The sequence below is a fragment of the Manis javanica genome, chromosome 3 (assembly GCF_040802235.1).
Source record: "Manis javanica isolate MJ-LG chromosome 3, MJ_LKY, whole genome shotgun sequence".
Lineage (NCBI taxonomy): Eukaryota > Metazoa > Chordata > Mammalia > Pholidota > Manidae > Manis > Manis javanica.
The window spans coordinates 2,897,575-2,911,715 of NC_133158.1; the positions used below are offsets into that span (position 1 = coordinate 2,897,575).

At 62.5% G+C, this 14,141-nt stretch overlaps 1 protein-coding gene across 1 annotated transcript; it reads right to left on the reverse strand.

The window, feature by feature from the left end:
• Positions 1-836: 836 nt before the first annotated feature.
• DUSP7 (dual specificity phosphatase 7) lies at positions 837-7,779 on the reverse strand. Its single transcript, XM_017672032.3, has 3 exons — positions 7,107-7,779; positions 5,237-5,671; positions 837-2,767 (listed from the first exon to the last, which is right to left on the reverse strand). Exons 1-3 carry the CDS (start codon positions 7,621-7,623, stop codon positions 2,460-2,462), a joined length of 1,260 nt encoding a protein of 419 aa, XP_017527521.2. The 5' UTR covers positions 7,624-7,779; the 3' UTR covers positions 837-2,459.
• Between the last annotated feature and the right edge of the window lie 6,362 nt (positions 7,780-14,141).

The window sequence follows — 14,141 nt, forward strand, 5'->3', positions numbered from 1 at the left end:
CCTTTCCCATCCGTAGCACGGGTCTGTCACCTGCTGGGGCCTCCCTCCCCCAGGCCATGGCCATCCTCCTCTAGGCCTTATCCCTGCATCCTGCTCCCCCCCAGCGCCTGGCCTAAAGCCCCCAAAGCGGCCTACGTGGGGGCTGAGGCTCACCTGCTCTGGAGGAGCCAGGCATGGCCGACTCCTCTCTATGGGCCCAGGCTGACCGGGAAACGAACGTGACACGCTCTTCATGCCTGAACACAAACAGCACCGGGTATCTGGGTGGGAGGTGGGAGGGCCCACTTTACGGGGATGGAAACCGAGGCTCAGGAAGGCTGAGGGTCCTGCGCCACGTGCTCCTGAGGAGCAGAGCAGGCTGACCTGTCACTGACCAGGTTTCATGTCCCATTGGTGTCCCAGGAATGGCAAGAGAGAGGCAGAGGGGTGGTAAGGGCGTGCCCCTGTCCACCCAGAGGAGCAAGAGAAAGGGCCGAGGCCTGGAGCCCTGGGGCAATCTGGGCAATGTTCCAGCGGACAGCCCTGGGCCCTTCTGGGTGGGAAGGGCTGCTGGGTGACCTTGGTCAGGAAACCTATCCAAGCTGCCACCTCTTGTCACCAGTCAGCAAAGCTGCTAGAGAAAGCCCTGCAGTGCCAAGGGCTGGTGGTGCCCACACCCCAGGTCACCCCCAGGCCCGGCTGCTGCTGCAGCTGTGGGCCCTCCGGCTGGCCAAAGTGAGTGCCAGCAAGGCCCCGGGCAGGGTCAGGCTGCCCCTCATGCACAGTAGGTGTGCAGCGCTGACCTCGGGACCCCTCCTCGCCACCCCTGGCCCTAGGCCCCTATTGGACACAACTCGTTTTAAAGAAAAAATAATATTTATTTGCAATATAAACAAAGTCCCGTTGCTGGTTCGGGATATATATATGTGTGTGTGTGTGTATATATACGTAGGGTCACAAATTTTCCTTCATAAGAACATAAAGCAAAACTGACCACCCTCTTAGCATACAAATACCCTCATTTACACAAACGTGATACATCTTTCTGGGTTTTTCTTTTTAAAAGTAAAAAAGAGAGAGAAGGAGAACCATGTACAGCGTGGAAGCTTTGTCTCGATTTCTTGTCTATGATAAGATTTTAATCTGCCGCCTTAAAGAATCCCTGAAAACCGCCTGTGAGGTAAGACGCAGTGGGGGCCGAGTTTCCGTGGCCTCGCTCACGTGCTGAGTGCTGGCGCGCTCAGGGACCCTGGCCCAGCCGCTTCCCTGCCCCCTGGCCCCCACGCAGCCCAGACCCCTGGCCCTGGAGAAGGAACAGAACAGGACAACGGAATCCGTGGCTTTGCTTTGTGGATACTGGGGGCCACGTGGGGGCAGAGCTCGCAGCCCCTGCACTTGCCCACCTCATCCCCTCTGCTCCTGCCCTGGGATTGAAATGGGCGCCAGTTTCCTGGCAGCAGAGGGAAGGCTTCCATGGGGCGAGGGGCGGAGTGGTAGCTAGGCCGAAGCCGCAGCCGGGGTGGGGGACCGAAGCTCAGGGGGCAGGCTGGGCCCCCTGCCAAGCTGTCCCCAGCCACTGGACCTCCTCTGTCGGTTACAGACAGACAGAGGAAGAGACAGAAGCAGTGGGTAGGTACAGAGAAAGGCCCCAGGCCAGGGCTGAGCCCGCAGGCTAACGCTACCACATGACAGGCCCTGCAGCCTTGCATCCAACAGGACAGTGCAGGGCCTCCCATATCCTGTCCCAGGGAGTCTGCAGGGACCATGGAGGGGCATCTGGGAGGGCAGAGAACACAAAGGCCACCTGTCCAGCTGACCAGTCACAGCTCCTCGCAGTGCCAGACTGGGCCGGGCCAAGGTGGGAGATGTGGGCACAACTTGGGCGGGTCTGAAACCGAGAAAGCAGCAAGCCAGCCCTTTAGGAAGGGCGTTCGGCAGGAACGGGGCTTCACACATGTGCAAAACGCATTTGGTCAAGATCAACACGGGGTTTGTCTTTTCCAATTAAAAACAAAAACAAAAACCCAATAGTTGCTTTTTGAAATAGAAAGAGAAATAAAACTGAGAACACTTCTCTCTCTTGCAGGATCAAGACAGGGAGGAAATACTGGTTTGTACAATCCACTGCTGCATGTAGCCTGAAAATAACACTTTATGTTAAAAAAAGAAAAATTAAGAAGAGCTTGAACACTTGCTGTGCTCCAGGGAGCTTGGATTCACCTGCCAAAGTAAAAAGGAAGCTCTGACCGTGGACGTGTCTTTAAAAAACAGCCAAAGTGGCTGGGCCGTCAGCAGAGAGGAGTGTCCTTGGGACAAGGCTGAGGCCCCTGGGACTCCCGGAGCTGGGGGTGTGGGAGCCACAGCCACTGCAGAAAGGCCTGCAGGGTGGCGGGGAAGCTTGGTGCCGCTGCCGGCTCGGACGGGCGCTGTCCAGCTTCTCCGGGCCAATGCAGGGACATGCGCTTGCCCACCCGCCTGGCTCACGTGGACTCGAGCGTGTTGAGTGGGAACAGGTTGTGGTTGGTGGGTGTGGAGAAGTACAGCTGCTCGCTGGGGGTGCGGTTGTCACATGGGCTGCTCAGCCCCAGCGTCCGCTCAAAGTCTAGCAGCTGCCCCATGAAGTTGAAGTTGGGTGAGATGTTGGACTTTTTTCTCTTGACAAAGTCGTAGGCGTCATTGAGAGACAGGTTCATCTTCTGCATCAGGTAGGCCACAGTGACCGTCACTGAGCGGCTGATGCCTGCCAGGCAGTGCACCAGGACACCGCACTTCTTGGAGCGGGCCTCGTCTGAAACACACAGGCACGGGTCAGGCAGGCACGTGCTCCAGGGGCCGCAGCAGGCGGGGCCAGGGCACAGGGCAGCACGGTCACAGCTGGGGCTGACTCAGGGGCCTGGGGAAGTCCCACCCAGGTGGGACAGCAACTTGGGGTGGAGGTCAAGGGTATGTGGAGAAGACCCTACCATGAGTCAGCGCCAGCCACTGGACAGCCCTGTGCCTCTGTTTTCTCATCTGTAAAATGGGCCTTATGAGGACCTGAGCCAAGGGAGGTCCCAGACACAAGCGGCTGACGGCTGGGATTGCTGCTGGCCTGCCCCCCCGTGGTGTTCCTGCACCCTCAGGCCATCTGCAGCATGGCTAGTAAGCTAGCTTTACAAGCGGGGACAGTGCGCAGCGATGAGCCCAAGGCCACACAGGGGCTCCTCCTAACTTGGAGCACCACCATGGCCAGCCCATGACCTGGGCTGGGGGCTGAGCCTGCACCTCCGGTGCCACTCTCCCGGGCACCCAGGAGCCTCCTGGGAAACACGCTGAGGGAGCCCCTCCACAGGGGGCTGGGGGCCCGCCCCACACATGGCCCTCCCCTGTGCCCAGTAGCCTGGGACTGGTACGGGGCCTGCCTGCGGTCCCACAGTTGGGCTGCATTCATGGGGCCTACCCACCCCATGCACAGGGCCTCTCCTGGTGGGCCGAGGACCAGTGATGCCCCAAAGCACCAGCAGGTTCAGCCCTCCTGCCCACACCCAGCCCTCCTGCCACCCAGTGCTGCTCCGGCCCCTCCACCTGACACAGGAGCACAACACCACTGACTCCTGGAACGACTCAGTCCTGTCGCCACTCCTCCCGGGCCCAGGGCAGCTGCCCCCTGTGCCACAGCTAAACCAGGGACACAGATCAGGAAGCTGCAGTCCCAGGGCCTTTGTGGGCCCCACCTCCCTGATTCTGAGCCCCCGAGAGCCAGGCACATGGCTGCAACCTGTCAGTGCACCCCTGCATGACACAGGCTCACAAGCTGTTCGTCTTCGGCGGCTCACTGGCTCTGGCCTGGAACAGCTTCACCTCCCCACCCGGCAGGAAGGTGCCCAGGCGTATGCACGCAGTAGGAGCTTAATCCAGACTGGGGACTGACTGGGTGCCAGGCTACTGGAGGAAGAGACAGATGTGGCTTTCAGAGGAGCCACATGGTCTGACCTTGAGACCTGGGATGGGAGATGGGGGTTCCTGGGGAGACACACCAGGATATGGGGAACACCTGGCCCCCAAACCCATTCCTGGGTGGTCCAAGTGTTTAGCCTTCTCAGGGTGTGGCAGAGCGGTCGGGGGCTGGCGCTTGACCCCATCCCACAGAGTCCTATGGGATGCTTGGGCCAAAATTCCCTTACTTATCAAATGGGGCCAGACCCCCTCACCAAACACAGAGGGGCCTTCGAGGACAAAGGCACTTGAGAGCCAGGCTCACCCCTGGGGAATCCGGGGTCCCCCTCCGCAACCCCCCTTCCTCACGGGGGGACTGGTGAATGCTGAGGCTGTACCCATAACCCTCTGGCCACATCCCCTGGGCAGAGCTGGGAAGCTGGGACAGGCGGGCGGCAGCCCCTCCCCTCAGTCTCAGCGTCCTTCCTTCCTCGCAGCCAGGCACCTAGTTTTGGTTCCCAGCAAGCGGATGAGGCCGGGAGCCTCCCACTTCCTGTTATTAAAGCCAGCCCAGCCCAGCCCACACCAAAACGCCCTCACTGGACACAGCAGCCAGCAGGAGACAACTGCCCAGGCCACCCCTCTTCCTGCCACCAGAAACACAGGGTTTCCATTCATCCTGATCCTGCGTCCATTCCCCGCACTCAGGGGAGAACCAGGGCCAGGCCTGCAGAGCCCCAGGCAGTCAAGGGATGCAGGGCACTCAGAGGGTTCCAAGCCAGAAAACAGACACACTGCTCTGGAGAGACCTTCCGCAGCCACCCCCACGTCCCCTGTACACCATCTCTATTCGAAGTAATAATCCCCACAGCCTGCTGTGAGCCCCTGGGGCCCCACCGAGGTGCTCTGGGTCACCACATTCCAATAGCTGCCCATTTTGGATAGGCCTCCAGGTGGGGTACACAGTAAAGCCCCCTCCTGGAAAGACATGTGGGCTGAGGCGTGATGCAGAGCAAGTGAGACCCGTGGGAGGCCTGAGAGCAATGATGTTCCAGCTCGCTAAGCCACAACACGAGCCAGAAAAACACAAGCGGACAGCAGACAGCCTGTGAGGTGCCGACAGCTGCAGGGAGCCCAGGACTCGGGGGTGCTCAGGCCCTGAGGGCCTCAGTGACTCACAGCAGGCCTGGGTACACCCATGGACACACGCTGGCACATGCAGGGCACACACAGGCCTCGACAGGCCCAGAGGCACCCAGGCAGGCACGGGTGACGTGCAGAGCCCCGTACACACCTTGCTGTGCCTGCCTGCCCAGCCAGCCCAGAGTGGGGTGACACCTACCAATGAAGCTGATGGCCTCGGGGAAGAACTGGGAGAGGTTCTGGCTCCAGTGGTCGGAGATGGGGATCTGCTTGTAGGTGAACTCGCCGCCATGCTCAAAGGCGTTGGGCAGGTTGGGCGTGACGTTGAGGATGTATTTGATGCCGTACTTGCCCAGCACGTCCAGGTTGGTGGAGTCCTTGGCGCAGCCGAGGTAGAGGTAGGGTAGGATCTGGACGGGGAAGGCCGGTTGGCTGGATGGCACAGGGCTGCCATCCGACTCGGTGGCACTGCTGGGCAGCTCTCGGTCTGACTCCCCGTCCGAGCAGTCAGAACTGATGCGTAGGCCTCCCAGGCCCAGCACCGAGGTGGGCGGCGAGCTGCTCGGGGAGGGCGAGCTGTCCACGTTGGTCTCGCAGTGCTCTGAGTACTCCGTCTGGAACTTGTTGAAACCACCTGTGGCCAGGGTGACACAGGGCCTGGGTGGGAGACTGCCCACGCCCCTGGTCCACATGGGTGAGAGCAGCAACGGCCAGGGCTGCCCATGCCAAGCATGGTAACGCCACCATCGGCCAAGCACGTTACATGGGTACCTCCTCCTGTGTTCTTCACATCCAAGTTACAACCCACTGTCCAGCTGAGGAAACTGAGGCCCCAGGAAGCAAAGGAACACTCCTTCACCCTTACCCACGAGGCTTCAGGGCTCAGCCAGAGAGCCAGCTTTAGGTCACCTGGGGAGAGGCCCCAGCTCACTCCTTTTCTGAAGCCCCCATGCCCCAGCACCCTGGGCGCGGGATAGCTGCTGAACGGTGAAGGCGGGCAGGCAGCCCCATCTCGGGCCAGCACTGTGGGGGCAAACCCCTCTTACAGATGAGACAGCAGGAGCCAGGGCTGCACGGGGTCAGTGAGAGGCAGGGGCTTGGCCTCCCTACTTGGGGTCCACAGTTTGCCCCCACCCCAACCACAGTCAAGGGGGGACAGTGTGAAGGTCACTGCTGGCCCTCCCCTTCTCTAGGGGCAGGTCCAGAATCCCCTCACCATACCAGATGTCCTCAGCCCTGGACGCACAGAGGAGGAGGGTGCTGGGAGCTTTACAGGGACAAGAAACGGGGAGCACCTTGCAGCTAGGCAGGGGCCTGGCGCCCGAGGGTGCCGCAGGCCTCCCCTCCCCTCCCTGCCTGCCCTCCCCGCTGCCAGAGAGAGGCCATTTTGGAATGTTAATTGGAAACACCGGCTGCAGCCACTCGCCCCCTGGCGCTGCTTCCCCCTTCCCAAAGCTCTAGGGCCTCAGGCTGGAAAGTTGGGGGCCCTGGAAAATCAGGGCAGGGGCAAGGACACTGCTTATAGCCTCCCTCCAAAAGCCTCCAAGAGGCCCCGGATCAGTGAGTCTGAAGTGGTGAAACCCATGCTGGGTCGCCTGGAGTGCCCCAACCCAAGCTGTCCCTATGCCCTGGGGACAGGGATGGTGCTGCGAAAGGCCCCTGTCCCGACCCTGGCCTCCCGGAGCCATGCATTCCAGGCTGCAGATGCTGGACTTGGGTGCCCTGCTGTCTTCGGGGTCCCAGGAGGCGGCCCCTCCCTCCCGAGGCGCTGAGCAGGAGCCTGCAAACTACCATGGCCCCCACAACAGGGAGAAAAGGAGAGCCCAGGCGGGGACAAGTTTGTTCGGCCCACTCGAATTGTGCAAAGAAAGGTGCGGAGGGGACCCCGAGCCAGTCTAAACCTGCACTGAGGGGACTCGGCTCCAGGGAGACGCGGCTTTGACCGGGGGCGACGTGGCGCCGGCTGGGCAGGCTGAGCGCGAAGAAAGAAAGCAGCCTCCGGCAGGGGTGTCAAGGAGCGACGCGGGGAGAGCCCCAACCCCGAGCGGGGATCTCGGTGCTGCCCTCACCTTGGAGGTAGTAGGCCTGGCAGCCGTCGTCGCGCAGCTTTTGCAGGAGTAGGCCGAGCACCGAAGCGGGCGCGCCGGGCTCTGGCTGCCACTCAGCCGTGGCCTCATCGTAGAGCAGCACGGTGGCCGCCTTGCAGCGCGTGGCGAAGCGTTCCTTGTCGGCGTGGTTGGGGATGATGGAGCGGATGGGTAGGTTGCCTTTACGCAGGCGGCGCAGCATGAGGCCGGGTATGGCCAGGTTGATGGCCGTCTCGATGTGCGACGACTCGAAGAGCTCGTGCGGCCGGCAGTCGAGCAGCAGCAGAGACGCGCCGCCGCGCGCCTCCAGCTCTTCCTGCAGCCACTCGGCACTCTTGCAGGGCATGGGCCCCGCGCCCGACGCCGCGCCTGCTCCGGTGCCTGCGCCGGACCCGGGCCCCACACAGGGCTCCGACCCCGCCCCGGTGCCCCCAGCCGCCGACACCCCCGAGGCCGACATGTGCGCCCGCACTGGGGGGCCGCGGAGCTGGTTTTTCATGGGGAGAGCGGGCGGCCCGGGGCCGGGGCCGGGCAGCCCTGCCCTGGGACGGCGCCCCGGCCGCGCGGGCCCCAGCCGCGTCTCCGGGCGCCCGCCTCCCGCCGAGCTGCGCGCCCGCCGCCCCGGCCTCCCGGCCTCCGTCCGCCCGGCCCTCCGCGCGCGCCGCGGCCTGACAGCCCCAATTAAACCGCGGCTCCGGCGGCCGCGCGCCGAGGCGTCCTCCGGGGGCGGGGCCGCGGACCGGCGCCCGGGCTTAAAGGCGCCGCGCTCCCCCGCCCCTCCCCAAGGGCGCGCGGGCGCGCACGCAGCCCCGGGCGCCAGCGACCTCGCCCTCACTGGCCGGAACTGGCCGCGACCAGGCCAGGGGCGCGGCCAAGACACCCTCCCGAGGCCCGGGGCCGCGTTCCCAGCTCTTCAGTGCCCTACCCTCCTGGGCTGCGCTGGGGAATATTGCGACTGCACCCTGCCACATTCACAGAAGGGGTCTCCGGGGGATGGGGCGGAGGGATGGTGCGAACACGCTGAGCCAACCTCCCTCCCCAGTCGGTCAACCCCATTCATTGATTCTCTCAGCGAGTTCATTCAACAAATGAAAAGTGAATGCCTACTACGTGCCAGGTACTATGCTTAGGCGGCCACCGTTTCTGGTGACCGCACCGTGCCTATGATAGCCACAGGCTCCGAGGCCTGAGGAGGGTCTCATCCCAGCAGGCCTGATGGAGTAGGAAGACCTGGGCCATGCCACCCCCTACGAGTAGTCGCGGAGGAGCCCTGAGAAGAACCAGGTGGGAAGGGAGGACGAGCCCTTTAAGAAAGCTTTACAGACGGGGTGGTGACAGGCACCAAATGAAGCGCCACGTGACTTTTCTACTGACGGTGGGAGGAGCGCGCTCCTTTTATAATCGGTTCGCCTTCCTCCACCCTCCTTTCCTTTGCACCAATCAACTTCCGCGATGGGCGGGAGAGCGCCGCATATACAACCAATCACGGCCGGAGAAGACGGTGGAGTGGGGGGTGGAGGCGGGACCCGCCGCCAGCCCCACCCCGCGCGGGAAGTGGGCGGGGCCTCCGCGTGAGCCGCGTCGGCTCACGGGCGGAGACAGGTGAATGGAGCTGCAGGTAGCGTGGAACAAAGCGGCTCCAGGGCTGCGCGCGTGCGCGGGCCTGCGCGCTTCCCCACGGGACCGCGGCTCGAGTTCCAGGCCCGGGCGAGTGCCTCACCAACTTGGGGTTCACCCCTCTCATTCTGCCCTAGGCTTGTGGGCTCGCCACGCCGAGCCTCCACTCCAGCTGGAGGGAGCCGGGCCGGAGGGTTGGAGATGTACTGAAGGGAGAGGAGGGCCTCTGGAACCCCGACGATTGAGCTTCACTGACCGGAAGGCACGAGGAAGGGGGGCCCAGGAGCAGCCCCCCGCCACGCCGCCGCCCCAGCCTTCCTTGCGCAGGGTAGCCTACCCTAAGGGTTTCTCGGGCCCTAGAGCTGCCCCAGAGGGGCGGGGGTCTCTCCCGCAGGCACGCTCCCGGAAGGCCCATGGCACTGCAGACTGCAGCCAGAAGATGGTTCTGTCACCCGGGACTCCATGCCCAGAGACGGGAAAGGAGAAATGGGGCCTCTGACTTCCACTGGGGTTGCTGGGAGAGCCTCCTTCTCTGGGGTCTAGACCCAGATTATGCCCTGCTCCTTGCTGACATGGATGTGACCCGAGTATGGTGCTTGTCTCTGGGCCGCAGTTTTCACCCCGTAGGAGAGTGCTGCACGGTGCCCAGCCAAGCCCCTCACAAATCTGTCCTGCTGCAAGTACTTCTCGGAGGTTAGGCCCTTGGACGGCGGTCGGCGGTCGGGGGGAGGTTGTTGGGCAAGGAGGCAGCACTCATAAAAGAAGCCGGAGCCCACCCACAAGGGAGGGGCCCTGCCGGCCATTCCTGGGCAGGCTTGTAGGGCCTGCAGGGGCGTGGGCTACAACGGTACCTGGGGGGAACTGGCCACACTCTCACTAGTGGGGACCCACCTGAAATGGGCACGTCCACCCCGTGCGGGAGGAGGAACCCCATCAGAAGAGGAAAGAGATCTGCCATTCCGCACGGGAGCCTGCAGTGGCTCCTCAACCTCTCTCGGCTCCTCTGGGGGCCATTACCCTGAGGGAGAGACCTGGGGCACGTGTGGGATTGGAAACACTGCCCCCCTCCAGCAGGGAAGTAAAAAGAGACAGGGTTTGGATGATTAGAGGAGAAGGGACAGCATGGGGTGGGGGTGGGGGTGGTGACAGGGGAAGCAAGGAGCGGAGAATTCTGGCCAAACAAGGTGACAGTGGGGTCCTAGGTCCTCCTCACCCAGGTCGTTGAGGCCCAAAGCCGTGGTTTCTGAGTGGAAGCCCCCCCTGTGAGACACAGCACATAAAATGGATCACAGAAGGGCTGCCCTTGGGGTGTGTGCATGGCAGGCTGAACCCTCTACTTAGAGCACAGCAGGGGCCTGTCCAGGTCAGAATGCAAGGGGCCAAAGGCATCCCTGTGCAGGGCTCTGCCCTGCCACCTAACAGGGATGCTGGCAGAGGGCACCTGGGAGAAGGGACCTGGTGCCCTGGGCGAGGCCTGGGGATCAAAGACATTCCTCCTCTTCAGGAATGTGGCTCTTCCTGCCCTTCAGGGTTCAGGCCCTCCCCCACCTGCAGCCCCCAGGAGCGGTGCCCCTGCTCACTAGGGTCTACTGAGCGGCATGGTGGGGTTGAGGGCAGAGCAGCTCCGTGTCCCTAGGGTGAGCTGGTCTCGGGAGCAGACCTGCAGGTGCGGAAGCTGGAGCTCTGCAGGACACACCCATTCCCAAATACCTCCAGGCCTTTGCACATGCTACTCCCTCAGCCTGGACATGTTTTGCCCTCACTCTTTCCCTGCTTCTAGAAGATCCCAGCTCAGATGTCACCCTCAGGGAGGTCTCCTCTGATCCTTCAGACTTGGTTTAGCCTTGTCTCCATGCTTTTGGGGCCCCTGCCCCCGCCTTCATTCTGAACTCTACCACAGTCGGTGTTCAACCCTTCTACCAGTCTCTCCCTCTGGGTGCCTAATGGCACATCTACCTTCCCTCAAACCCAGCCTTCCTCCTGCCACCCATGGCTCTCCCTGTGTACCCAGGTGGCAGGCCAGCTCCAGGGAGGCACGTTTGGAGCTGCCCTCCCAGGCTGGGCCTGCAAGCCCCAGAGCCACAGTGGGGGAGCCTTCCAGCAGGGCAAGGCTCAGCAGATGGTATAAACTGAGCAGATGTGAGCCCAGGTGCACCCTGGAGCTGGGTGCTCCAGGGGCTGTGTCACCAACAACAGCTTCTGTATCTTCAAGACGGGCTTTCCTCTTCCCACTGGTGCCCACAGATGTCCTAGAGATGGGTCACTGTGTTTTGGATGGCATACACTGGAAGGAAGCAGGGTCCGTTTCTTGTCCTTCTGTCCTAGGGAGACTAGCACAAATTTAGGGTGAGCTCCTGCTTGCTTTCAGGAAAGGCCTACCTCACATCCCACTATGGGCTGAGCAGGCACCGGGGCTGGGGCTGGGCACTCTAGCCCATGGTGCCTGCTGCTGCTGGCAACAGAGCCAGCCTGTGGACAGAGGAGGCCATCAGAGTCCTGCCTGACACCCATGGGGCTTACCCCACTTGCCCCTGAACCTTGGGGCAGCTTCCTCCCTGTTGCTTGGTGAAGTGCCTGACTGGGTTGCACTTACAGCAGGTCATGTCTAAGTCAGGCTAGGAGTGGACTGTGAGGGGCCTGGCAGTTCTGCCCAGACTGTACACACACAGTGTGGGCACAGACTCACAGACCTACCTGTATGTCAGGTGGCATGTGTGTGCAGAAACAGTACACATGTGCACACACTATTAGATGGGTACACACAAGCAGTGCCCAGGGTATATCTGGGTATTGTCACTGTGCAGGAGGGGTGCCCCATTCAGGAATCCCAGAGACTGGGCTCCCTGTGCCCTACTGGCTGTGGCTGGGATCTCTGTGACAGGCTCTGGGTGGAACAGGTGTCCACTCCAGACTTCCTCCCAGCAGGGGTGGCCTGGCCCTGGGTGCAGGCAGTACAGCCCCGGGAAGCCGCTGCCTGGGACAGCGCTGGGGCTAGGCAGCCAGGAGCCTGCTCATCTTTCTCTGCCCTGCCCAGGTGTGTGTGGCGAGCAGGTAGGAGGACTGGGTTCTGGGGAGCAGGTGGGAAAGACGGTCACGCCCAAGAAAGTCAGAGAACAAGACTTGGCAGGATGGAAGTCGGGGTCTGGGGGATGTGGGCATTCCCCAAGGCCACCTGGGGAAGGCAGAGGTGGATTGGAGTGGGCCAGGTGCTTTGGGGGCCTCCCCATTGGTGCTCAAACATTTTCTGAGTACCTGCCCTGGGCCAGGGAGTGTGCAAGGTGGTGAGGTGGGCCTTCAGAGGGGGCCTGGATGACACAGTTCCCCTCGCTCCAGCCCCCCACTTAGCAGTGACGGAGCAAGCAGGCCCCCAGCCCACCTCCCTGTGTGGCCTCTCCCAGCCCACGGGGCCAGCCTGAGGATGGCAAGCAGGACACACCTTCGCCACTCCGTGTTTGTCCGTGGTGAACATTACTAGCCAGTCACAGCACTTCCCCTTGCTGAACCATCCTCGGGCACCCAAACCCTTCCCAGCAGACACAACCAGCTGAATGGTTGTGATGGACAAGGAGATACACCTATTTGCTGAGGCCTCCCTGTCCTGAGACCCAGCTCCTTCCATCCTGGCCTCCTGCTCCCCACACTGTGCCACCCCACCTCCACACACACTCACTGCATGCCCCCCACCCTCTGCGATCACCGCCAGCTGCGGGGCGCATGGCCTCAGGAAGCTTGCCTGCGCGCACCTCGGCAGTCTGCTCCTCCCAATACTCTCCGGGGCCCGGCATTCTCTACCCTCTACCCACTGAAAAGCAGTTTGGCCTGTGGAATCTGGGGCAGAGCAGGTCTGGGTACGGAGCCCCACCTCTGTGACTTCACCTGTGGGGGCCCTGTCTCTTCAGTGGAACCCCCCATGAGGTCACCAGAGTCCTGGGGCCCCGCCATCCCCCATTTCAAGCTCTCCCTGGCACTGTGTTCCCGAAGAGGGTGGGCGTCTGCTGGCTGGTTGGCCCAGCAAGTGAGCGTTTCCAGCACCGCTCAGGGCTGACTTGGGCCTGATGGCAAGTGGACGGCTTCTGTCCTGGCGCAAAGGCCATACCCCATTGCAGCTTTCCCGTCCTCGCCCTGCCTTTGCCCCAGAAGCCCCATCAGGTGAGCAGAGCAGGGCTTGTCTCTCTGTTCTAAAGGGGAAGCTGAGGCCTAGGAAGGGAAATGTCTTGCCCAAGGGCCTGGCTCCAGCCCCAGCCAGTTAGTCACTTACCCACTGAGCCTGGAGTGAGTCATGGTGGCCCAGGTGATGCGGAGGAAACAAACACAGGCAAGTAAGGAGGGTGGACTTGGGGGAGGGCGGAGGTGCCTGCCTGGGGCTCCCGGCTCCGAGCTCCTGACATGGGCCCCAGTGGCTGCCGGGGCAGGTACTCACCTGACTGACTCCAGTTACATCCCCTCTGGCTCCAGTCTATGCTTTGCATCAAGCCATTGGACAGGCGGGAGACTGAGGCCCACGGTTACAAATCAAGCCGGGGCAGGGGCTGAGCCCAGACTGGGAACCCAGAGCAGCTCTCCCCCAGCCCAGGGAAGCCCAGCCGGCACTCTGTGCTCCCAGGGTCCTGAGGAAGAGGCCCAAGCACGGCCACCGAGCTCCCCACCTCTGGGGTGGCGGGGCCAAAGTTGGCAGGGCAGGCAACAGACTGGTGACACGGGTGGCGAGTGGGGCTGTACCCGCCCACAGCATCCGTGCTGTCAAATGTCCCTTCAGTCCCACGGCACACGGGGGAGTCCAGCCCAGGACCAGTTCCAGAATCTTGCGCGGCTGTCCCACACAGCCCAGGCCCTCCTGCCTCTCCCTGGAACCATCTCACTCCTCCCTCGGGGCCCTGCCCCACACCCACAGTCCACTCCCCACGCAGCGCCTGGGGATTGTCTGAGGATGTAGATGAGATCTGGCCCTCCCCAGCTCTGAAGCCTCCCCCCGGCCCTGTCTTTGCTGAACCAGCCAGGGTTTCCTGTTCGGGACAGCGAGCAGCGGCGGGCTCCTACAGCAAAGCCAGTCCGACCTTTGAGGCTGGGAAAGTGGAGGGGCCGGGAATTCCCAGGGCACCTGGTGGGCAGATGTGCCAGGGGCCTGGGCTGGGTCTGCTTTGGGTGGGCCAAGGGGTGGAGGCTGGTAGTGTCTGCATCTGCCAGGACTAATTGCCTCATTAGTACCTGCCAGCTGCCTGGACCTGTCTGGTCCCCTCCCCCCTGACCCACACAGCCCTGTTTTTCAGGAATCCCTCTATGGGGCAGTGATGGTGACAGTGTGACTATGACAAGGCTGGGGAAAGGCCAGGGAGCCAGCTGGCTTGAGGCACGAGGTGGCTGAGTTCAGCCCCAGTGCCCAGCCCCATACCAGGTTTCACA

Bases quoted from the DNA above. Each gene is read 5' to 3' on its own strand.
- DUSP7 (XM_017672032.3), bottom strand. From the start codon at position 7,623: ATGAAAAACCAGCTCCGCGGCCCCCCAGTGCGGGCGCACATGTCGGCC. The intron at 5,672-7,106 runs GTGAGGGCAGCA...CCCTGGCCACAG, and splicing joins CCAGGCCTACTACCTCCAAG to GTGGTTTCAACAAGTTCCAG. The intron at 2,768-5,236 runs GTAGGTGTCACC...TGTGTGTTTCAG, and splicing joins CGAGGCCATCAGCTTCATTG to ACGAGGCCCGCTCCAAGAAG.